At 35.0% G+C, this 25,775-nt stretch overlaps 1 protein-coding gene across 4 annotated transcripts; it reads right to left on the bottom strand.

The window, feature by feature from the left end:
• Positions 1 to 2,755: 2,755 nt before the first annotated feature.
• On the bottom strand, positions 2,756 to 12,680 carry LOC112710663 (uncharacterized). 4 transcript variants are annotated; one of them, XM_025762992.3, is made up of 15 exons: positions 9,654 to 12,680; positions 9,432 to 9,560; positions 9,170 to 9,355; positions 9,041 to 9,087; positions 8,610 to 8,922; positions 8,193 to 8,334; positions 7,879 to 8,088; positions 7,131 to 7,235; positions 5,476 to 5,672; positions 5,146 to 5,361; positions 4,795 to 5,070; positions 4,526 to 4,673; positions 4,298 to 4,431; positions 3,999 to 4,085; positions 2,756 to 3,920 (listed from the first exon to the last, which is right to left on the bottom strand). In XM_025762992.3, exons 1-15 carry the CDS (start codon positions 12,357 to 12,359, stop codon positions 3,834 to 3,836), a joined length of 4,983 nt encoding a protein of 1,660 aa, XP_025618777.1. In that variant the 5' UTR covers positions 12,360 to 12,680; the 3' UTR covers positions 2,756 to 3,833. The 4 variants fall into 4 exon arrangements, with proteins under 4 accessions (XP_025618777.1, XP_025618786.1, XP_025618796.1 ...); XM_025763001.3 differs by having other exon boundaries at positions 7,879 to 8,085; XM_025763011.3 differs by having other exon boundaries at positions 8,193 to 8,328; positions 9,654 to 12,655.
• Positions 12,681 to 25,775: the final 13,095 nt, after the last annotated feature.

The raw sequence follows: 25,775 nt of genomic DNA, 5'->3' as shown, positions 1-25,775 counted from the left end.
CAACATGACCTAGGCTACCCTCTCACATGGACTGGAGAAGCGATTGAAGGAAGAGTGGGGCAACTGCATTGGCGGAAGCAGCTTGATGTGGACGACCAGGATGACGTGAATGTTCCGGCGGTGTTTCGAGTAACAGACTTCAATCGTGTGGCCACTGCTACTGCAATGCATACGTAACTTTGAAGAACCACTTGCAGTTTTGTAGTTGTCGTTCATGTTGGATGACCAATTCAAAAACTCTAGTTAGTAAGGATAATAGGTCAAGAATGAGAACTGTTCATCCAATCCTTTGAGAAAATGAAATATGAAATCTTTGTGATTTGTGTGATGTTGCTGCACAGGAACAAATCGGGAGAAGGCGAAAATGGACGAGTTTCTCCAAAGAGACTTCAGTAACGTAGAGAACTCGATGACAGACAGAGTGTCCTGCTTGAGTGCAGAGACTTCTTCTTGCAAACTCAGCAATTTGAAGAAGATCACTTTGAATAAATTGTTCTTTCAAATTGGTCTAGACAGAAGAGGTCAGTGGCAAAATTGATAACACTTTGGATTATAGAAAAGGACAAAGAATAAAACAGTCAAGACAAGACTAAGTTGTTGCAACATTTTCAACTCGAAAGAAAAGGATCATCAGGCAGAAGAGATGAGATAGAATCGGTAAGAAATTCATATTTAATTTTGAAAATCATAGCTATAGTGAATGATCTATTTCATGAATGATAATTATTTCCAATGAGAACAGGTAACCAAGATTGGAGTAGAATTTTTACTTGGATGAATGTGATAAAGATTGGTTGAATCTTGAACTAAATTAAAAGATTGATTATTTATTGTGGAGTAGGTTGAAAGAGTTTTAGGATCTAAATTAATTAGTTTATCCATGAATGTCACCAGAGTTCGAGAAACTCTGATACCATAATAAAATTGAAAGAATACGTAAAGATAAAAAATATTATTATGTACTTTTTGATTGAAAAATTACAAAGGTAAAATTAAAATATACAGATTAAAATTATAACCGAATTTATGTATTTTATTTTACTGAATTTATGAGCTCTTTGTTATTGTTATGGTATAAAGCAAAAGAATACGTGGTTTTAGAAAAAAAAAACTAAGTAAATATAAAATGACATAGCATAACTCTCCCACTATTCTAAAATCCTAGATATCTTTTTAGAAGATGTGTCCCAAAATTAGAGAGCACTGCAAGTTTTTTTTTTTTATTTAATTACTTCTCTATTAACATTTTGGATCTTTAGTGCCTAAAATCTGTCCTAAACTATGTAATGCACTCTAATTTCATACGTAATTGCACTTAATAAATGAAATATTTTTTGGTGAAGTATAAAATTAGACAAAGTGTGAAAATTATAACTAGATTTTTGAAATAAATATGCATTATATATGATATTTTATTTTGTATTTTTTTATTATGAAAAATCTTAATTCTTTGTTAGAAAACATGCTTCACTCTAGTATGATCTTTAATTAATATAGCCATTGATACACCAAAATTTTTTTATTTTTTTCAAAATTATTGATACAATTTGACACAACGGTCTAAAGAGAAATATAGGAAAAAAGAAAAAACATATTAAATTGTGTATTAAATTTCATAATTAAATTCATTCATGTGTTTATTTTGAGTAGCTTAATCCTTTTGGTAGAGTGATTTCATAATATAGTGTTAAAATTTTTATAACAAAAAATTGAGAACTCAATTGTTGTTAACGCCAAAAAGAGAAAAAAGTCTGCAAAATTTATGCAAACAAACCAACTTAGATTGGTTAAGTATTTAGCTCATTCGTCTACGTAAATAAGTATTAAAAATCAAATCTCCTAGTATAAACGCAGGAATTTAGTAGCCAGCAAATTTTGATCTACAACAAATTAGTGTATGTCCTACCAGACTAGAAAATACCACAAGCTAAAAAAATTGCACAAACTTCAAAAGGTCATACTATAGGATGCAGTGCTTTTGAGAAAAAAAAACATAAATATCTTATCTTTTATCATAAAAAAATATTTTTTTTATCAAATTAAAATATAACACTTTTTTTGTAAATAAGAGACAGATTTCTCTGATTGTTTTAATTTAGTATATATAACCTACATTTTTAAAGGTTAAAAAAGTTTTTGTAACTAAATTCGATGAAAAACTTTATTTTCGAAATAAATAGAAACCTATGTCATTTTCTTGGTGTTTTTTAATAAAGAATACTTTTTCACAATAGAAAAATAAAAATATACTAAATACACACTTTCTGCAAAAAAATTAGTTAATTTTATTACAATTTTTACTTTTCAGTTTTTACCCAACTTTACTCTTAGAAGGAATTTCGTACTAACCGTGCCCAAGGCTTCAGAATAGACTTGTCAAAATAGACTTGAATCATTAGACAATGACCTCCATAAGGGAAAATTTAGGTGAAAATTTAATATCGGGTGTAATAGTGCATGTTTATTCCACAACCTTACACATCATCTTTTGACTTTGGTAAGTGAAGATTCCCATCCCAAAGGGAACTCCAAGATAAAAGATCCAGATACAAATCTGAGAAGACGCTAGGACTTTCCGCTATCAAACTCCATGGCTCTTTCATCCGCAACTAAATAAACTCAAAAATATGGCTTATCTATTATTATTAAACTACAACATTCCAAATGATACTCAAACAAAGACCTAGAATCGAATTTAATTATAAGTTAATAACCTTTTAACAGAAAGATAGGAGCCACGAAAGAGATTAGAAAATTAAGATGCCAAATTGTGCAAGATTGCACTAGCATATAAAATAATGAAGTACAGTAATCCATCCCAATCGATGGTATATCCTAAAAAAGTACAGGACAAAATTGTGTCAAAACCTTTCAGCCTTTTGCTCGCTCACCTATAGTTGCCATCTGCAGCTATAATTGGATTCTATACTCGACCACTGGAAATCCTGATTCCCCCAACCCAAAGAAGAGAGAGAGAGAGAGAGAGAGAGAGAGAGAGAGAGAGATGGAAATAAAATACAGTAGTCATGCGGATCCAGAGGATGGAACCTCCTCAATTTACTGCTGAATGTATACCCTGGCATCCAGCATGTTCCATCACGGTATCACTAAAGGGAGAAAAGTTGTCCATAAGGATCAGTCAAGGACACTCCTTTTTCAGCCACAGTGGCAACAAGCTGACATCTTTGACAAATCTAATTGTAGTGTAAGCTATACATTTCCTCTCTATTTTTATTTTTTTTCAAACACTTTTCTTTTTGGGTGGGTGAAGAGGAAGAGAAGGATAATCCTTCCATGGCAGCAGAACAATTTCCCCTATTACAAATGCTATGCCTCCCCAACAATAATGGGCAATTATTCCATCATCAAAGGGCTTAGGTATCCTCCCACATCATCATGGCCAACCCCAACATATTGTGGTGTTCTAGCAAATACCAAAACATGCTTTATTGTATGGATACAAGAAATGAATAGGATGTTTTCAAAATTAACCGTCTTGACCAATACTCGGTACCAAACACCACTGTCTGAGCTCTTCTAAGTCATCCTAAAATGTTTTTCGCCATCATTCTCCCTGTCAGAATTTGTTTCCTATTGAACCTGAGAAGTATTTCACAAATTTTAAATGCTATATATCCCAACCGATGTATACCAAAAACTTGTTGACATGTCTGAAACTTGCAACTTTATTTGCTTTAACCATTCGTGCGTTATGCAGAAATGCATCTGCTGACGAGTGGAACGGGGCCACACCAGACACCAGTTGGATGCCAAACCATGTCAAACTCAATTCTTCAGTCCAGCAAAAAGATGTTATCAATTCCACCACAAAACTAGTTTACAGCTTCAAAGAAAAGAACCTGAGGTTGTAGATGCCCTTTTTCACACATTGTAAGAACATCTGCCCATCCACCAATTATCTGGATATTGGGAGACAGATGTTTGAGCAAGAACAACAAAACGTGATATATCAGATCATTTAGAAAGACTCAACTCACCTTGACAGTCTTGTCATCATACATAATCCATTGATCATGGTCATGACTGTAAGCAAAGCAATGATAATGTTGGCCATAGTAGCAAACCTGAGGTTCAATTTGAACACATTAGACACTACAATAGTCCATAAAGACAAGGTTTGGATCGCAAATTTTAAATCATAAAGAAATTAATCTGTTTATAATTAGGAAATTTGTTTCTTCCATCATAAGTGAAAATAATCTCTTACAGCTGCATAGAAAAGGTAATAAATGTAGAACATAAACATTCCTTGCATATTATCATTCAAAATACATACCACTGATACCAAGCTATGAGTTCTTTTAGGATCTAAGCCTCGATATAGGACACTGATGTCTAGTGCAGTGCTCAGGGCTGCCACAGTGGCTGTTATATCATCAGCACTCTCGCATGTATTTTGCCAACCAAGAACTGAAAAAACAAAATTGTAAGAGAGAGCCCAACAAATCATACAAAAGATATGGAACCAAAAGATAAATCATTCCACATGTCACAATTGAGGCACCTGTCATAAAAACATGAGGTGGAGTTGAAAGAAAGTGATGGATGTAGTTAAGCTTGCCACAACCACCAACTTCTGGATCACAAGCCAATTGATGGTTCATCTCCACAAGGTTCAATAGCTCATCAAAGGAACTTTCAGAACACATAACCTAGAAAGTGAAGAGGGATAAGTTACACAAGAAGAATAATAGTTTGTTCATGTTTCTGCCTGCAGTTAATCAGAAATATAAATTGTCAAATGTTCAAAGAAAAAATCCTTCCTAGAGATACCTTCATTGTTCGTAATGCGTTGGCATTTATATTGTGAAAGAAGGATGTATACTTCAAATGTCTGGACTCGAGACCACAGTGATAGCAGTTCATTTGCTCAAAAATGTCCATTCCGAAAAGTGAATGTGCTATACAAGTATTATTTGCACAATCCCAAGATCCCATGCAATTACTTTCCACCGACTCAGTGTCAGAAACACTTGAACCACGGGTAAATGCACGATGAAGGCAGTCAAATATCACTGCAAGTACCTCAGAAGCATCGTTCATCTGAGCCTGTCAGACAATGGTATATCAATCACATTGTCCACAAAAGAAAGCTTTTACCTCTTTCTATGTTAGTGAAGTTACCTCCTGGAAGAAGTTACTATCTGGATATAGGTTGCTTAGAGCTATTCGCAGGGAAGTAGGTGCTACTGCTTCTCTCCTTGAGTCCTTTGATGCAAGGTCCAAAGCAGTGAAGATCTCATACAATGCACAGACGACACAAGGATTGCCAACATGATCATGCTCTGATCTTGATCTGCCAAGAAATTCCTCCCGAAAGCATCTTAAATGCCATAAAGACTGAGTTCATGCAGAGGCGAGAAATTGTTTAAGGCTTTAGAAAACAATGAATCAATGAAATAAAATTCCAGCAAGATTATTACAAATTGGAAAACTGACTTTCAAAAGATCTACCTGTATAATAACATTGAGAAAACAGTTATATTCACCAACTTCATTCTTTAGCCCAGTACCAAGCAATGTAGTTCCATTTGCATCCTCAGTTGAGTCTTTCTCTGTTGGAAAACCCAATGAATCTACTTGTGAAGCAGATCTCTGAGACATTCTTAAACTAGAATCCAAAGGCAGTTTTCCACGTGCTTGATATGTGTCTGAAATGAATGATCTCTAACGAGGTTAGAAAGTGATCAAGGTTTCTGTAATTATTAGAGGATGGGAGATGAAATAAACATTGCATTTCTTAAGCAGCTATAAGGTTCATTATAGCTTATTAAATACAAACAGGAAATATACGCATCCCTGACATGACATGGTTAATAATTTATGCCAAGTTAGCATCCAACCCAAACAGAAATATGGATACTACGACGTTCAGTAGCTACAGATAAGGCGAACACATAAAAAAGTTATAAAATTCTGTGCACTAGAAAGAAAAAGAAAGTGAACACTAAGTGATCAGCAAGCAGTATAACATTTAGCCCAACAACGGACAACAAATCTCGAAACACTCGGTGAATGGGAGCAGTCCAGGTCCTAAATGCAATCAACAGGCAGATGATGTGAAGATGTAGGATCAATCATTCATGTCACAAAAGCAAAAATAAATAAATCATTGAGAAAGTTGGCATTTGAATTTGAATTTGAATTGAAACGAAAGCAAGCCATCTTTCCAGCCCAAATGGCAGAGATTTGAGAATTTCCACCCGCATCCCTCACATAAGAACAATGGTGCTTTAGATTTTGAAATTGCACAAGCCCTCTTTGTTGAATGCTGAAATTAATTGTGAAATTAGTTTTGAAGTTCTAAAAACGACGGGTAACCTTGGAGTAACAGTTGAACTGTTTCCATGTGATGACCTGAAGATCATGGATTCAAACCGTGGAATCAACCATAGATGGTTGCATTAGGTTAGGTTGCCTACACTATACCTTTTAGGTGCAACCCTTTCACACTACATAACATGGGATGCTTTATAGAGGGCTGCCCTAAAATTCTGAAAATACATCATAGCCAAGTATCAGTGCATCACATACTTCCAGTGAGCCAATACCACCCAAATGCAAGGCAGTCCTTGTAAAAGACATTTTACAAAGGTGTTTGGTTAGCTACAAAATTATACAAACAGCAATTATATCCCCTTTGAATCTTAAGCACTCTTTAGATATATAAGTCACCCAATATATTTTATGGACTTCTGCCAAAAACTTTGGGGGTTAGAAAACCATGGAGGTTCCTCTTTATAATACTTTGTTTAGGAATTTGTATATTCCCATGAAACAACATCCCATAATCATTCCATAGTTTAAAGATATTTTGCAGTGTTGATATGGCTACTTGTACCTCTGTATCTGTGCACCTTATAGATTATAGGTACCCTAAATGTTACCTAAATGGTTATCTACTATGGTTGTAAATATAACTATGCAAGCAGTCAATGAAAAGTCCATTCCATATAAAATACTGGCAATATCCTATTACTTAAATCTGAACCTAGGACAGATATTAACTGTCCACAATATGGCACTTATATTCCTGGAAGAAAAGGTATATGTTAACAAGTACGAATGCAACCTGACTAAATATGACTGAAAGAGGGGGGAAAATATACCCAGGCTTTGTCGTACAGCCTTTTTAAGATCAGCTTGGAATCTTTCCTCCTCCTCATCTTCCATTTGCAGATCTTTCTTCGCCTTTGATACATTGCTTTCCCACCCTGATGTACAACCAACCATTAGCAAACGGGTTTCTATATTTTGGAAAGTGGAGTAAAAAATATCTTAAATTAAATATAAAATATTAAAAACAAAAAAACAAAATTTGAAATTATGCAAATAGGGTCACAAACTGAAAAGATTTTTGGCTTCGCATATTGACAATTCTGAAGGAAAAGAAGCATAAGCAATACTATGCTAATAAATTTTTCAAACGTTATAAAATTTTATGTTGAATTGAATTTAATAGTCAGAAGTATATTGACCCAAAACAACTATTAGGCGGAAAAAAAAAAGGCAATTAAGAAAAATCATAAACTTGACAAACGTTGTCAGAGAAGATATAACTGACATCACTATACCATACTATTTGTATCAAATAAGATCAATTAAGATGAAAACTTTGTGGCCACATTACCCACTTGATTTCCCAGACACGAAATAAAAAACAATTATAATCCAAACTGTCATAAAAAAGATTCCAATAGGGAAACTTGCCTAAATAATGAAGAAAAAGCCAAATAAGTAAATAAATTATGAATAAATTAAATATGACAAAAAGCCATAACCAGATAAGAATTAATATCATCAGCATTACAGGGATGAAGTTTGTGGGCAAGGTTAAAAATTAAAAATAAAACCTACCATTGTTTGCATCTTGATCATTATGGAATTTAACATGCTCTCTTGAATGTCTGTCAGTATGTGCATCCTCAATATTCTTTTCCAATGAGACAGATTCCAATTTTCCATCAACCATTTTGGAAGAATTCCTATGCCGTTTATGCTTTTTCCCTGCACGACGATCAGGCAACTGATGACCATTCTCTGGAACAACTCCATTAGGTATACCTGCTGGAGGTAAAGAAAATGTTGACACCCTCTAATATTCATAAAATATAAAGGAGAAACCACTGCTTTTTAAGAGAGCTGAGAGCTTTAGTCAAATTAATACCAACCTTGTTTAACAGTTGGCTGATGCAATATCTTTTGATCAGCTGAATCAACTGAATATTTATTTGGCACCAAAGAACCATTTTTAGTGGTGACTATCACACTATCCACTTCACTAGGACAGCAATTCTCATCAGCTGACTGCTCCTGGGAATAGAAAAGGACAATAAAGGGAGCTCAGAGGTGTATTAGGAACAATGCTTAATTATAATTTACAAGGTATTCCTCAAGTCGTACATTTCACAGTAATAGAAACTTAATGACTAGTGACATTCAATTTTATTTTCTTGTTCCAATCTTTGTACTTCGTTGCTTCTCTCTTTTATGAGAATTAAGCTTTTCTTAACTACCAAAAAAAAAGGCAATGACTAGGAAAAATGGTCCCCTTACAGTGGAAGGAACTTAAAAAGAGAGCGCCCAACCTGTATAGGCAGTTTTACATGATCATGCACATCTGGCCCATCAGCAACTGTCTTCAACTGAGCATCCTGAATTTTGTCCGCAACTTCCTCTAAACATATCCCGGACGATTTCTTTTGTAATTCGGCAAGGTGTTTTTGTTTGGCTTCATTTTCTATCCTACGCTGAAATTCTAAAGTTTCCTCAAGCTTTTTTTCCTCCTCTTCTAGCTCTATTTTCCGTCTATATTCCTCTTCCTGTTGTTCCAAGTAATTATCATTCATGGAAACAAGCTCAGGATCTTGAAAGTAACTATCAGGTGCAACAGTATTGGAACTGCAGCCAAAGCACAACAAAAACATCATTAAGAAGTGTTACATTGTCTCGCATTCAAGCTATAATTTCTGTTATTGTAAATAACTGGTGAAAATAAGGTTTAGAAACATATACTCACTCAGGACTGCTAGCTTGCAGCAATAGCTCCTCATGACCACTTGAAGCCTGCAAGAAATAGATATTTTTTAATCAGTTTTCATAGAACATTGCACAATATCCGAGCAATTTCACCATGCATGATAAGGACCTTCAGATCTTTTGTTTTTCTGTGATCTTTAGTCTTCTTCTTATCTTTGGTCTTATCCACATTTCTTGTGTTCTCACTTCCCCCTTTAGCCTTCTTAGCATCACGTGCAAGTTCAGCCAAGAATGCTTCCCTTGCAGCATCAGACTTCTCTACTGCATCCTTCTCGGCAAATTCTTCTAAACGTGCCTAAAAGATCAAGCAAAGGAACATATGACTAAATGAAAAACGAGGAAACATCACACACAGTAATTTAAATACCAACCCTTAGGTATGACTTCACTAGAGGCAATAATATAGCCCGATAATCATAAGCGGAAAGAGGCCCAAGCTTGAGTTCCAATTGTTGCATCTCAGCAATATTTCTAATGATTCGAGCATCAATTTTGCTAAGCTGCAAAGGAAACTAAATGAGTTAGAACATCAGGGTGAAAGTCCATGCTTGCTGTCATTTTAGTGGACATGTTATAAGAATCAACAAGCTGACCTCTATAGACAAGTGCTCTTTCAGTTTCTGAATAGCAATTTCTATACAACCATCCATTTGATGCAAGTAGTCTTTCATTCTCCATTCTTCTTCTTCACCAGATTCCAAGTCACATAACTGAGCAGTCACACCAGCATAAGTTTCTTCATATCCAAATTGATTAACATTCATTGATTCTGCTTCTTGCAAAACATTTGATATGGCATCCAACTCAAACCTATTGCCGACATTCATCACATCATTCTCACTTTCAATGAGCTCTTCTCTTCGTTTTCTTAAGACAGACTCATAGCTTTGCTGGACAAAGTCACCAACAATTTCCCTCTTCTTTCCCTCTTCAAGACAAAGATCCTCTACTGTCTGCAGTGCTTCCTCATAACTCATTCGGTCAGACTTCTTCTCACATAGGGTCTGTAGTTGATAAAACTCCTTATCAAGCATCTTGATAATTTCTGTACCTTGGTGTTTATTATCTTCTTTGGTTCGCATCCATGATGTCAATTGATCCCCGATAGCTGAACCTGAATATATCCAGGATAGAAAATCATCATTATCGCTTGAAATACCATCATGAGAACTTTGGGCAGTCATATTATCCAATACAGTCCCCTGAGCAGCATCAAAAGTGACTTGTGTAACCAGTAAACACTCATCCAGAAGGAGGCATGATGCATCTCTATTGAGAACAATATTCTCTTTGATCTCAGGACCTTGATTGATATCATGAAACTCATTCATGAGACCATTACCTTTATCACCATATCTACCCAATCCGCATGCATGAGATAGCTCTTGAAGAAATTGGAGAATTTTCTTAAGCTGTGATGCCCCCAGAAAGCATATGCACATTGGCGTTTGGTCGACACCATGGTTTAGAAATTGAGAACCAGCAGCAAGACCCTGAATCTCACCCATAGTAAATTGTATAACCTTGCTAAGGTGACTAGCAGCAAGATATTTATGCTTAATAAGCATCTCAAATACTGCATGAATTTTCTCCAGAAGTTTTGCGCGCTCAGAATCATCAGATACTGGCCAACTATCAGCGAAAGGATGCGACATAGATAATTGGTTTTCAACGCCTTCTCTCACATTACTTGCAACAGCTTTACAATAGTTATTGCTTTCTGTTGTACAGTTATGAAGACTGTATCCCAAACCTTCTTTCTCATGGTAAGGATCAGTTGCATCGTTAATACAGTCATAGTAGTCCTGTGTATGATGATCGAAGTACGAATCCTCAACTAATGTTGAACCTTTGAATTTCATTCTACTCTCAAGCATTTTAACTGCAGCAGAAACATCCAGAGGCTTCCAAGAACAATTATGAATCATATCAATCCACTCACTGTCAACATTATGGGGCAGATGCCCCTGCAAATTCGGCGAGAGCATACCCATGTGCGCCTGCGCAAGATGTTGGCTGTGAGACTCGTCATCGTTAAATTTCTCATCACAATGGCAGCAAACCCAGAATTTCCATGTCTTATTGGCCTCAGCATACGACACAGCCTCCGCCAAAAGATCGATAGGCAAAGTATCCTTCGAAGACCCAAAGTGTGACCTAAGATCAGAAACCCTAACCCTAAGCAAGTCCTTCTTCATTTCCACACTCATCGAACTCCAGTAAGATTGCACCCATTTCCTCCTCTCAGCAGTAGACCCATTCTTCTTCGAATTCACATGCCTCCTCCTACTCTGACCAGTCGCTGAAGATGAATCCACCCCCCTCTCATCCTTATCTACTTCGTTCGGAGATTGGGGCGACTCAGACTTCTGCTGCAACAGCCTCGCAGCGGCGACTCTCACTTCAATCTCCTTCCTCCTCTCTTCCGGCGTCTTCGTCACTTTCTTGATCTCGTTAGGCCTTCGAGTCTGAACCAGTCTCAGCTCCATAGGGTCCTCCGTCGGCCTCCTAATCGGAATCAGCCGAAATCTCTCCTCGCCGTTGCTCAGATTCTTCACCCAGCTCGACAGCGAAGCGATGTTCGACTTCTGAATCAGCTGCCGCAGCTCGTTTTGCACATGCGAAACACGTGCCTCGGGAGTCGACAACTTCTGATCACTCTCATCCTGGAAGCTCTCCTTCCCTGGATCGCTAGGGTTCTCTATCGCCAGCGCCCTCTCGCACTCCTGCACTACCTCCTCATAATCCTTCCCGTCGTTCGCGACCTCGAGCATCAAATTGGCGTAGAAGTGCGCGTACTCGACCGAATTAGGGCACAGCTCGACGGCCTTGCGAGCCGAATCGACGGCGTTCTTCACGTGCCGTTGCTTCGCGGTAGGGTCGTTCAAGATTCCAGCGACCTTAAAGGCGACGAATCCCTGGACGCGGTGCGCAAATGCGGAGTGAGCAGCGTTCTCTTGTTTCCCGCATAGCTCCTTCATGAGCTTCAGTGCTCTGTTGTGGTTCCCGCGCCGGAACGCCGTTAGGGCACGCTCACACTCGAGCTTGATCGCGGTGTAATCGGAGGAAGGACCATCGGATTGAGGCGGAGGAGGCGGCGGCGGTGGCGGAGGAGGAAACTCGATCCCGTTAGGGTTCTGAACGCCGTTATTGGTGTTGCTGTTGTGATCGGGAACATTGCCTGAGTCTTGTTTCTCCGGCGATGCGGTACCGTCGCCGACGACGGCGAATTGCGCCGCCGGAGAAGTCGCCGGCGAATGTTTGGACCGCGGAGCCGAATTTCGCTTCTTGTGTCCCATTAATTAAGTTAGGGTCTCTGTTTCTAGAGAGAGAAAGTGTGCAAAAGATAAATAAATATATATATAGATGTGAAGAGATAGGAGAAAGAAGCGGTTGCCGGCGACAGTTACAGAATGATTTAGAAGAAGAATCTAGAAGGTTAGGTTAAAGCAAAGTGTGATAATGGGAAAACATAATGATAAAGGGAAATCAAATTAGAGAGAGGCACTTCGGTCACAGAGAGAGGAGAAAAGAACAGCTACCCAAAGAAGATGGGTGAGGGAAGCTCAGCGAGTGTGGGTGTGAGGTGAAATTATATTATGGGTGAATGCTAATATTGTATTCATTAAAAAATTTTAGTGCGTGGTTTATTTGTGTTTTTATTTTTTATTTTTTATTTTTATTTTTAATATTTTATATTTTATAATTTTTGTGAAGTAAAAAATAAAAATAAAAGGTAAAAATAAATAATAGAATATTTTTTTATAAAATTTAGAAAACAAAAAGTATTAAAAATAAAAATAAAAAATAAAAATGTAAAACAAAAATGTATTTATATATTTTTAAATTAAATTTTTTTGTCTTATATATTACAAAATATACCTATTTACAGACATACTTTTACTATTAACATGAATTTTATATTTCTCATTGAGAAATCAAACTGGATACAATTTTCGGTGAGACAAGTCTCAACGTTTGGGGTAAGTATAAAGTTGTTCTTGATGTTTTAATAGTCTTATTTAAATTTCTAATGTTTTAAAATTAATTCAATGTGGTTTTATCGGTAGGGATCTATTAATAAAATTAGCGGCGGGATAAAATTGAGACGATTTTGAAATGTTAGGGACTTAAATAGAACGAAAATATTGGAGACAAAAACGATACATAAAAATAAATTTTAATTTAATTTTATCTTTCAATAATATCAATTTTTTACTGTATATTGTATTCAATTATTTTTTAATTACATCTAAATAAATTACACTTAATTACATTACTTTTATTTTAAATAAATTTATTTTTTTTATAATTTTACTCTTAAAGATTTTTAGTTATCATAAAATGTTTATTGTCCTATTTAACTCCGTAACATTTTAAAATTGTCTTAATTTTATCTCGCATTCCTAATGACAAGATAACATTGAATCAACCTTAAAATGTTAAAAATTTAAATAAGACGATTGAAACATTAGAAACAACTTTAAGATTTCCCTTAAATATTGAGAACAAAAACAATACTTTACTCTTTTCTTTTTAAAAGAGGCGTAATCAAGTTTAATCGCCATTTCCTTTTGATCCTTGTGTACCGCGGTACCATCTCCTTTTTTTTTTTTCTAATTATAAGGGAACGGGCCTGGCTCGAGTCAAGAGCCCCTTCGACATGACCGAGGCCCCTAAATTTTGAACTAATGCTGATTTAGCTAAAGACGGGTACTCCCTTAGTCTTTCCTTTATTTTATCTATCATTTATTAATTATTATTAGCTATTATCAATTTCTAACTATTGCTATTCGGGTCAAATATCTATATCAGCGAATATCAGAGAATATGCCATTTGCAATAAGTCTGTTAAATTGGATTATAATATTTTTTAATTATTTTATTTATGTAAATTGCTCCACTTAAAAATAAATAAATACTAAAAATCATTATTAAGGGGTTGGGTGACGGCGATAAAATTTTATATAGCATAAAAGTAAAATCATTTATATTATCTGGTAATTAATTATTACTAGTTTTTCAAATTATCAAAATGAGTAATATATTATAGTTTATATCATTTTAAATTTGATTTAATAATAATTATAAAATTCCAATAACTTTAATCAGTGAATAAAATAATCAAGCTCTTCTGAGTTTTAGAATACTTCAAAATTCCATACCTTGTTTAAGTTATGCACCAAATCACCTCAAATTTAATTATTTTATTAGTATCTAAAATTTTATTAAATTTATAATTAAATTTTTTATTAAACTTTTATATTATTTTTAATTTTATAATTAAGTTTTGTATCAAAAATATTAAAATTAATAAAATATTTATTTCAAAAAATATGTGATTAAAAATTTAATTAAATTTTTAATCGTAGATATCTTTAATTTACGAAAAATATTATGTTAATTCTAACATTTTTACATTAATAAAAATCTAATTACAAGATTAAAAATAATATAAAAATTTAATTGAATAAAAAAATATAAAAATATAATTATAAATTTAGTAAAACTATAAAAATTATAAAATAATTAAACCTTCTTTTAATTACACTATTATATAGAATTTAGTAGATGTGTCACTATACACAATAAAAGATAAACTTTCGAAAAAATTTATAATAGATTTGTACATTCATTCTTAAAAAAAATTATCAAATAACTTTTAAAAAGTTTTTCCATATATTTATAGGTTTCTAAAAATTAAAGAGTATAAAATAAATTTTTTAAAAATTACAAGAATAGATTTATATATCCCTTGTTGAACGATAAATAACGTTCAATATTCTAATTTTTCATAACCTATAAATCTAATATTTTAATTTTAAAAATTTATTTGATAATTTTTGTGCAAAGATTTAAGATTTTATTAGAATTTTTTTTCAGAAGTTTACTTTATATTTTTATTAAAAAACCTTTAAATTTAACATAAATTTTTAGATATTTATTTGTTTTTTAATTTTTTTATGAGAAAACAGAACCAAAGATCCAAAACACAAAAAAAAAAACTCAAAGAAGAGAAGGCTTTAGAAAAAGTTGTCCCTCTCAATCTGTTTCTAATTGTAGGACAATGAAAGCTTGAGTATGGTCGCAACAATGGAGGCCATGAAGAGCTCCTTGGATGTGCTTTGCCAGAGCGTTTATTGAAAAATTCGCTTCCCTGAAAATATATCTAATTAAAAATTGATCAAATTTGACTAATCACTCCCTAATTGCACAAATAATAGAGGAAGCTGAGTGTGATTCGGCAGGATGATTATGGAGGAGTTACAGAGCGCATTATGAATCCGTTTCAACAATCAGATTCTACATGTTAAACTCCAAAACAAGCTTCAGTCCTATATAGATGGCCTAAAGCTCCGCTTTAATTATGGAAGTATTCCCAATATTCATCCAAAATTTAGCTACAAATCGGCTGTAAGAGTCTCGGATTAAACCTCCACAAGTATCACTCTTGGAAACTGAGGAGAAGAGGTCATCCATGTTGAGCTTGTATCTTCCTTCTTCCAGCGGCTCCCAACCAATGTGTTGCACTCTAATATAGGTGACAGTTTTCTTACTAGCCTCAGTTAGAGAAATAACATCTTCGTATCTTTTGGCTAGGATCTCTGCTGAGTAGGCAATACTATTTTCTGGTCTATTTTCATGATTGAATATCATATCATTCATATTTCTCCATGTAGTGTTACACACAGTGATGAAGTAAATGGGCCAAGAGATCCCATTGAATTTTCGAGCCACCAAATTTAGATTTTTCTCCATCCAACTGCGAAGATCTTGAATGAACAAGTCACTTTGCAAGGTGCTATCAACGCTTCTTTCCCATGTGTCTCTGATGTAAGGGCAGTCCCTTAGCACATGGAGCAACGTTTCATCATATCTAAGATATCTGGGGCAGCTTGTATCATTGGTAAGTCCCTCCTTTATTTTCTAGAATTTGTGAGCAGAGCTTTGTACATAATCAGCCAAACAAATGTTTTAGTCTTTGAGAAATTTTTTGTTTCCAAATGCTCTTGAGGTAGTTACATGTAGTATCATCATTATCATAGAACTCTTCGTAGGTTGACTTGATAGAGAATTCTTCATTCAGTTATGTTCTAAAATATATTATTGTATTACTAAAGTATTTTTTTCCCAAAGCTATTAAGTTATTTTATTAAAGGTTAAGTACGATTTTGGTCCTTATGGTTCATGCGTGAGCATCTTGTACCATTTTTTCATATATTTTCTAGTTGCATTCAGTTAGAATTCATTAAGTTTTATATTATTTTTGTGCAACAATCTTTCTTGGATGCTACTTTAAGTTGTTTTAGTGTTTTTATAATTTCAGGTAAAATTCAGAGCAATCTGGCAGAGTTTTAAGCAGAAACAAAGAAGTTGACAGCACCCCCTTGGGTGCTAAACGCCAAGCTGGCGCTTAGCGCCAGCAACACGCCACAAACAGAATGCCTCTGCCCCCTTATGGGCGCTAAACGCCCAACTGGGGTTTAGCGCCAGCAAACCTAATCCGAATTGAATAGGGATGGCAAAAATTCCCAGCAGGACGGGTACCCGCAGGGATTTATCCGCCGGGGGTGGATATGGGGAGAATTTTGTACCTGTGGAAGCAGGGACAGGGATAGAAGTCTCTGCCTGTGGTGACCCGTATAATCCCCATATATATAAAAGGATAATAATACCCCCTGCCATATATATATATATATATATATATATCAAAGTGAGGAGTTGAAAATTCCAAATTTCCAACCCTAGCCGTCACTCACACTCGCTCACTCTAAACTCTAAAGCTCGTTTTCCATCTCCTCGCCTATCCTCTTCTCTCCTCTCACCACTACCAGTCACCACTGCCGTCCGCCATCTCCTACCCCCTCACTGCCGGCAACACGAAGCTCCTACCTTCTTCTCGCACGTCTGAGTCTCACTAGTCATCCCGTTCACAATCGCAACATCGTCGTTGCATCTGGCCAGTCGAGGAGAACATTGCCGTCTCCGCCTGACCCAGTCGAGGAGAGCATCTGTGTCGCCGACTGACCCAGGCAAGATAGTAGCGCCAGCGTCGCTACAGAGCCCCTTCGCCAACCTTCGCATCTTCGCCTCTCCGCATCTTCTCGTCTTCACGTCTTCGCCTCTTCACCTTGTCGCCGATCTTCACCGTCAACTCAGCTGCTTTTTCTCCCGATAAGTTTTTTGAACTACCATTTAAATTTATTCAGTTATGGTTTTAGGGTTTATCTATCATATTATCTCTGTAATTTTAATTTGCTTTGCAGAAGTAGTACTAATTTAGTTTAATTTGCTTTGAAAAATTTGTTAATTTTATTTTACTTTGAAGAACTTGTTAATTTGTTTTGACGAAGTTGTTTTGATTTATCTTAATTTGATTTGAAGAATTTGTTAATTTTAATTTGCTTTGGAGAAATTGTTCTAATTTATCTTAATTTGTTTTGAAGAACTTGTTAATTAATACCTTCTTGGCGATCAGTTTTCTATTTAATAATTAATATAACAAATAGACTCAGATTTGTGCAAACTTTATGCTCACGCGTTCGTGTTGAACTCAAGTTTCAAAAGAACTAAGAATCATATTTTTCTAAGCAATCTAACGCTAGATATTGGAGAAAAATCGAGACTATTTTTCTAGATTTTTGAAACAACGCATTGCTGTCTTGTTATGTGGTTTTTATGTTGTGAAAGCTTATGCATGGACTATCTCTCTTAGTAAGGTCATTCTAATCTTTAATTTGAATTAGGTTTTCTACATTTGCATTAGAATTGAATTTTATACAAAGTTTTAAAATTCTGCTACTGCACTTATAAGGATTCAAAAAGATAACAAACAGCAATGTTTTTATAAAATCTATAATTATTTCAATTATAATCGTTGCTTCTAAATTTTGGTGAGATTACACTCAACTCCCCTAAGTTTCAGAATCTACAAGTTTCAGGTTCATATCACTTCATTTGATTATTTAATTGTCAATTGGAAGTGGTGCCCTGTTTTCATAAATCAGTTCAGAATTTTCAGCAAGCAATTCAGCTTCCAAGTGACTTAATTAAGGCTACAAAATAGATATGGATATGAAATTTATACTATCTTAAAATGACGGATAGATCTTTAAAATCTTTTTGGAAGCAATTCAACATTCCAAATAAATCAAAAGTTATAGCAGCTGAAAGTTGGTACTACAGAACCAGAAAATCAGAAAATTCTACAGCAACCACTAAACTTCAAAAATTCATATCTTCCAAACCACTTGGCCAAATTCTCTGAAATTTTTATGGAGTAATCTTAACTTCTTGACATTTGTTATAAAAAAAATTTGGATTGAAAATCACATCTAAATTTCTCCCAGTTTTTATTTTGAGTTGCTGTTCGAAATTCTGCAGAATTTTTGTAGCATAGGTACTTAAGTTTGTAACACTAACTTGCTTCCCTAAAACCCTAACCATTATACATCATTAACTCTAATTCATTTAGGTCATCTCTTCTTGTTTCATATGGATTATAGCTCCAAGAGCCTCAATTCCATATATTCCAAAAATTTACACTATTGGTACCATATCATTACACCTTCGCAATATCAAACTCTGTACTATACTCAGCAACAATTACTCAACAAATTCATGATACACTAGCAGAATTGTAGCAAGCTATTGCAACATCAAATTTATGACTCCTCTACAAAATTCCAATAGCAATTACTACACAATCATATAGAATCATCATCAACAATAATATCACAACTATCTACTACACATATATTTAATCTAATCAGCTAACCCCTTACCTTCCTTCGAGAATTCAAAAACCAAGGCATGTCCTTTGCTACCTTAATTCAGAAAACCTAATGAAAAAAACTCCAAGGGAATCTGAAAGAAGAAAAGGTAGGGTTTCTTCTTTGACCTTGGGTTGCAGCTCCTTTGATGGTCTTCTCCTTTCTCCTTGATGGTGATGTACACTGTTGACGTCTTCCTCCTTCCCTTCCTTGATCAAATGCCACTTTTGCTTCCTTTCTTCTTCGTGTGGTTTTCAGAGGAATTGAAAGGTGTGGCTCTGCTATATATATGTATAGAAGGTGGCGAAGGATGAGCTGGTGCGGCAAGGCTTCATGGCTTCCTTCCCGTGCAACACCACATCACACAAGTGATTTCACAAAGCGGTGACCATGGTTTCCTCTGGAACACGTTCGGTTGTGAGAGAAGAAGAGAAGATGGGTTTAATTACAGTTCCCTTGGGTTTGGTTTAATTAAGGGGAGCTTGGTTCAGTTAAACCCAAAGAAGGAAAAGAAAATCGTGACTTTGAAAGGGAGAAAGAAAAAACCGGGTTAATAGTTGGTAACGCATTTAGGGTAACTCCTCTACTAATTCATTACTTATGAGTTAGTAAGAAATAGTTAATTTTAAGGGATGTAAATTAATATTATCTAATTACCAAGATTCGTCACTTGAAAACACTAAAAAAGTTTTAGTGTTACGTGTTCAAATTCTAATTTGTTATCATATATGTATATATAATCCTATGCACGTCAGCGAACGCTGTAAAGAATCAGACATCACAGGCCTCATGGGGTAGGGTTGTTACATTCTACCCCCTAAAAAAATTTGTCCTCAAAATTTTGTTACCTTGAGTGAGGAGATCGGTTTTGGTAGGATTTTTCGCATCCAAAACAAACACCCTTCCTGGCTGTTGCTGCCCAGGGGAAACAAATTCAAGATTTTTTCGTATGCATTCTTTGGCTACATGTCCGGGCTTTCTGCAATTATAGCAAACCCCATATTTCAACAAACAGGGTTTGCCTCCATGATTCTTTCCACACGCAGTGTATGTCAGTTTTGGTTGGGTTGGTTGCAGCCGTTTGCCTAAGTCTGGCTGTCGAGTTATTTTGAAGTTTCTTCCTTGAGGAGTGAGGTTATGATTGAAATCCCTTGTTGGAAGATTCCTGTGGTTAGTTTGCACTGCCACCAGCTTCTTTACACATTTATCGGTCAGTTGGCTGTTGTTAACTAATTCCGCAAAATTTTGTATTTCCATTGGGCCCACATGAGCTAACAGTTCTTCTCTAAGTCCTCCTTCGAACTTGATGCACTTTCATTTCTCAAATACAGCTAGTGCTCCTTGACAAACATTTGAGAATCGACATAACTCTTCAAACTTGCGAGTATACTCAGTGACTGTCATGTTTCCCTGCCTCAACTGAAGCAACTCTAGTTCCTTAGCGGTATGAAAATATTGAGGAAAATATTTCTTATAGAACTCAGTTGAAAATTCTTCCCAAGTGATGTTATTAGCTTCTCTTCCCAGTAGTTGAAGCACCCCCTGCCACCAATATTGTGTATCGTTCCTTAGCATATAGGCAGCAAACTCTACACGTTGTGTTTTGGCGACTTTTTGTGCTCGTCCTATTTCCTGAAAATCAATCGTCAGCTCGTGTTGCACTAATGTTTCCATTGAACTGCGGCGGATTGATTTTCAAGAAAGAGGCTAAAGTCATTGGCCGGTTATTGTTACGTAGTCCATCTTCGCCTTCGTTGCCATTTCCATTTCTATGTCTAGGCTCATGGTTATTTTCAGCTTCATCGTGGCGGTCAAGACATTTAGCTACTCGGTTAGTAGTAGCTATTGAATCACATACAGCAGTGGCCATAGCGTTTACAGATTCGAGAATAGCCGTTGCATCAAGGAAAGTTCCCTCACTTATTCCCTCCAGTCGAGGGCGTCCTCGCCTATTCGCAGCCATTTGAGTTATATCAACACCCAATAATCAATATTAAGGTGATCAGTCTTAATATATCAAAACCAAGTATTAATATTACTACAATGGATGTTCACAGACCTTTATGCAAAATATATTACAAAAATATCCTAATTGCATGGTATAAAAGATTCAAAGTATGCAAGAAAGCATAGACAGTCCATCCTAAAGCTCAAAGGACGAACTGCTCTGATACCAACTTGTAACACTCCAACTTTTGACACGTCATGACCAATGTCAATCGTTTAGGTGTTACTTGTCGTATGGACCTACTTAGCTCTAGACTCGGATTTCATAAGCAAATATTAATATAAGCCTTGACCAGTTCAGCGTAATTAACTTATTTATCATAAAAGAAAATCATCTAATTGCTTGCAAGGTTAATACTCAAAGTCATATCACAGATAAATACTTGGTGATAGAAAATAACATATATACATATATACAAATATACACAGGAATTAAGCTTAGAGATACATGTCATCTGTCAAAAGTCGAGTACAACACCAAGTTATATATATAGATACAAAAGAGGAAGTCGGTGCCAACACTCCTACGGATTTCCTAAACTGGAACCAACTACTAAAAGGTCCTACCCCTCTAAAAGTACTACAAAAGCGAGGGAAAAGTAATACTACTGATCATCAAAATGAGTAAAAAGTCAACTAGGTCAATCTCCGTAGTGGTCTTCAGCTAGAGTGAACATGTACGGCATGCCGGAATCAAAACGTGGGCGATATACTGAAACCCGAAACTCTACGGACTCCTCTGCCGATCCCATCTGGGGAGGGGGAGAAAGAAAGAGAAGAAGGGTGAGAACCTAGAGTTCTTAGCAAAGTAAACGGGGAACCTAGGGTCTTTGTCTCTAAGTTGTCGTGAAATAGAAAACGAACAAACATAGAGATACATGCACAAATATACATTCATCAAGTAGATAGTATAAGCAATTAAGAAATGGCAATAAACAATTCATAGGAAGTTCATATGCGCAAACAAGATTATGCAAGCTTGTTCCTAGCGCAGGCCATGAGCTCATGCGTCGGTTGTCTACCCACAACCCGACGTTACCCAGGGAGAACCCCAAATATGGTCTCTTTTCCGTGTCAGTTAGGCACAATTATCATCATGGGCAAACCCATGTCAATTAGGATATCTTGGCATCACCGTAAGAGACAATCGATCAATTAGGCAAACATTCTCGCATTAGCGATCTCAGACTATCAGTTACGCAGGCACTTTCGCATTAGCAATTTGACACAAGGCCCATTCAATATACAATTCTCAACTTTTGTTTCATTCATTGTTCCTCATTTTCTTTTCTTTTCTTTATGTCTCTACATCACCATTTACTTACACATACCTCCGCATCACCGTTTTATCATACGTACCTCCGCATCACCTTTTAACTTTAAACCTTCATAGGGACAACTTACATTCTTATTCATTTTCCAGACTTGTTTAGCCTAATACCTTCTTGGTGATCAGTTTTCTATTTAATAATTAATATAACAAACAGACTCAAATTTGTGCAAACTTTATGCCCATGGGTTCGTGTTGAACTCAAGTTTTTAAAAAACTAAGAATCATATTTTTCTGGGCAGTCTAACACTAGATATTAGAGAAAAACCGAGACTGTTGTTCTAGATTTTTGGAACAGCACCTTGCTGTCTTGTTTTGTGGTTTTTATGTTGTGAAAGCTTATGCACGAACTATCTCTCTTTGTAAGGTTATTTTAGAAATTCTAATCTTTAATTTAAATTAAGTTTTACTGCATTTGGATTAGAATTAAATTTTATATAAAGTTTTAAAATTCTGCTACTGCACTTATAAGGATTTAGAAAAACAGCAAATAATAGTGTTTTTATAAAATCCATAATAATTTCAATTCTAATCTTTTCTTCTAAATTTTGGTGAAATTACACTCAACGCCCTTAAGTTTCAGAATTCACAAATTTCAAATTCATATCACTTCATTTGAATATTTAATTGTCAATTGAAAGTGGTACCCTATTTTTATAAATCAGTTTAGAATTTTCAGCAGCTTCCAAGTGACTTAATTAAGTCTAAAAAATCGATATGAACATCAAATTTGTATTCACTTAAGATAGATGGATAGATCTTTAAAATTCTTTTCGAAGCAACTCAAAATTCCAAATAAATCAAAAGTTATAACAACTGAAACTTAGTACTACAAAACTAGAAAATTAGAAAACTCTGCAGCAACTACTAAACTTCAAAAATTCATATCTTTCGATCTGGAGTAATCTTGACTTCTTGAAATTTGACAGAAAAATAATCTGGATCGAAAATCACATCTAGATTGCTCCCCGTTTTTATTTTAAGTTGCTGTCCGAAATTCTACAGAATTTCTGCAGTATAGGTACTCAAGTTTGTAAACACTAACTTGCTTCCCTAGAACCCTAACCATTATACATTATTGATCCTAATTAGTTTAGGTCATCTCTTCTTGTTTCATATGGATTACAGCTCCAAGAGCCTCAATTTCATATAATCCAAAAGTTTACACTATCGGTACTATATCATTACACCTTCACAGTATCAAACTCTGCACTATACTAAGCAACAATTACTCAACAAATTCATGATACACTTGCAGAATTGTAGCAAGCTATTGCAACATTAAATTTATGACTCCTCTACAAAATTTCAGTAGCAATTACCGTACAATCATATAGAATCATCATCAACAATAATATCACAACTGTGTGCTACACATATATCTAATCTAATCACCTAACCCCTTACCTTCCTTCGAGAATTCAAAAACCAAGGCCTGTCCTTTGCTACGTTAATTCAGAAAACCCTAACGAGAAAAACTCCAAAGGAATCAAAAAGAAGAAAGGGTAGGTTTTTTCTTTGGCTTTGGGTTGCAGCTCCTTTGATGGTCTTCTCCTTTCTCCTTGATGGTGATGTACGCTGTTGACGTCTTCCTCTTTTCCTTCCTTGATCAAATGCCATAACTTATTACTTGACTCCTCATACTTTTCCAAAACGTATTTTAACCTTTTTCTTTCAATTTCTCCTTCATCTATTTTAGCTTGGTTTGGCTGCTTCGTTTTTTTTTTTTTTTCGTGCTTCGCACACCAGCCAGGTAGCCATAGCCTTTTTACTCTCTTCGCACCGGCCACTACCATAGACCATGGTTCGTCAAGGCGCCGCCTATTACGGTATCTCTCGTTGCGTTTCTCATTGCGTCTCTCACCAATCACCGCATCTCTTACCACATCGTCACTCATCTATCCAACTATCTCATTGGATTTTTTTGGTGTACAAGACTAAAAGAAAGAAGAAAAAAAAAAGGAATGAAAAAATACTTCTATCGAGCTTTAATGTTTTATGGGCAATGCCATATGCTGAATTTTTCTCCCCATTGAAAATACTTCTATTTTTGTCCAGCTATATACTGCACAAAGTGACTAAAAAAATTGTGGAATCTCCAAAAGCAACACTAATTTTAATCTAATTTGAGATATTTTGTTCCTAGAAACCGTTATGAGAAAGAAGCCTAGATGAGGCCCAAACGAGATCAATACTTCACATGAGCCGTATCCATGGAGCAGCACATAGGAGCAGCGGTATCTGTCGGGAATGGCTTGAATTTTTGGGTCGAATTTCCCACAATCAAGGGCCCTATCCAAAAAAAAAAAACCACCCAAACAGCTTTAGTTTATCACAGAATTTAAGATTTAATTACCAAAAAAAATAAAAAACATTTTAAAAAATTTGAAATAAAATAAAATTTGATAAAAAAATTTCAACTAATTTGTATTTAATACAAGAAGTGTTGAACTTCTAAATACAAAACGTTTTTTTGTTACACAAAATTTGCAATTTATTATAGTTAATTATATTATTTATTATTTTAAATTTTAGTTTATTACTTGAATAATTTATGATCAATATTTTTTAATTTATTCATTAGCAACTCATTCAACACGATCCAATACCAAATTATATATCATTCAAATCTTTAGGTTTAAAATTTTTATAATTTAGAGTACTGTTTAAATAAATATATTTATGAATATATATTTGTATTAAAAATTTAGAATATTATTTACATACATGTAAAATTTAAAAGTTCAGGTGAGTTATTTTTATAATAATCTAATATAAATAACATCTATTCAAAAATAAAATAAATTTAAATTGGCTTAAAATGAAATAATGAAATGAATGTGGCCCAAACAAATTTTAAATAAATAAATATAAAATAAAAATATTAAAACTTTTTCCTAACTTCTTGAAAGGAGTTTTAAAACTCCAAAGTCTATTGCATCGGTTCCTAATAATCATTAGCGACATTTTAAATTTGCTACACCTAATTTCTGATTATTATTTTCCTAATTACTAATTAAGCCGAACATCGATCCACTTTATTTCGCCGACGTCCAATAAGAAATCGTTTGTGACACGGAATCATAATGATGTTTGATGTTTCAACTTTCTTCAATGTGTGAATGCATGCATGAAGTATATACAAATAAAAAACAACTTTCTCCTTTCTTATCGTCATATATCAAAAATAAGGAACCCAAACCACATAACTATAACGTTGAGAGATCAACACTTTTAGTAATAAAAAATAGCATGTTTCATAATTTAATATTTAAAAAATTAATTTAAAGGAACTTGATTTAACTCCGGTCTCCGGACAACAAAAATAAACATGAACGACCAAGACAAAACACCTCATCCTCTTTATATATACTAGACTAGATAGAGATATCAGATAATTGTTCAAGAAATGAGTGTGGTGGAAAGTTAATTATAACACTTACGCTTAGGGGTGCACAGACCCGGCCCGGTCCCGAATACTTTAGGAACTAATTTGGAGTGATTTCATCGGATTTAGGGTCGAGTACGGGTCTCAAAAATAGACCCGGTCATTATTTCGGGTCGGGTCCGGGCCATAGCTCGGATCACCCGAAGTCGGCCCGATG

This window comes from Arachis hypogaea, chromosome 1 (genome assembly GCF_003086295.3).
Source record: "Arachis hypogaea cultivar Tifrunner chromosome 1, arahy.Tifrunner.gnm2.J5K5, whole genome shotgun sequence".
Lineage (NCBI taxonomy): Eukaryota > Viridiplantae > Streptophyta > Magnoliopsida > Fabales > Fabaceae > Arachis > Arachis hypogaea.
Note: the sequence above shows the minus strand (reverse complement) of the source record. Positions and strands in the feature narration are given on the sequence as shown.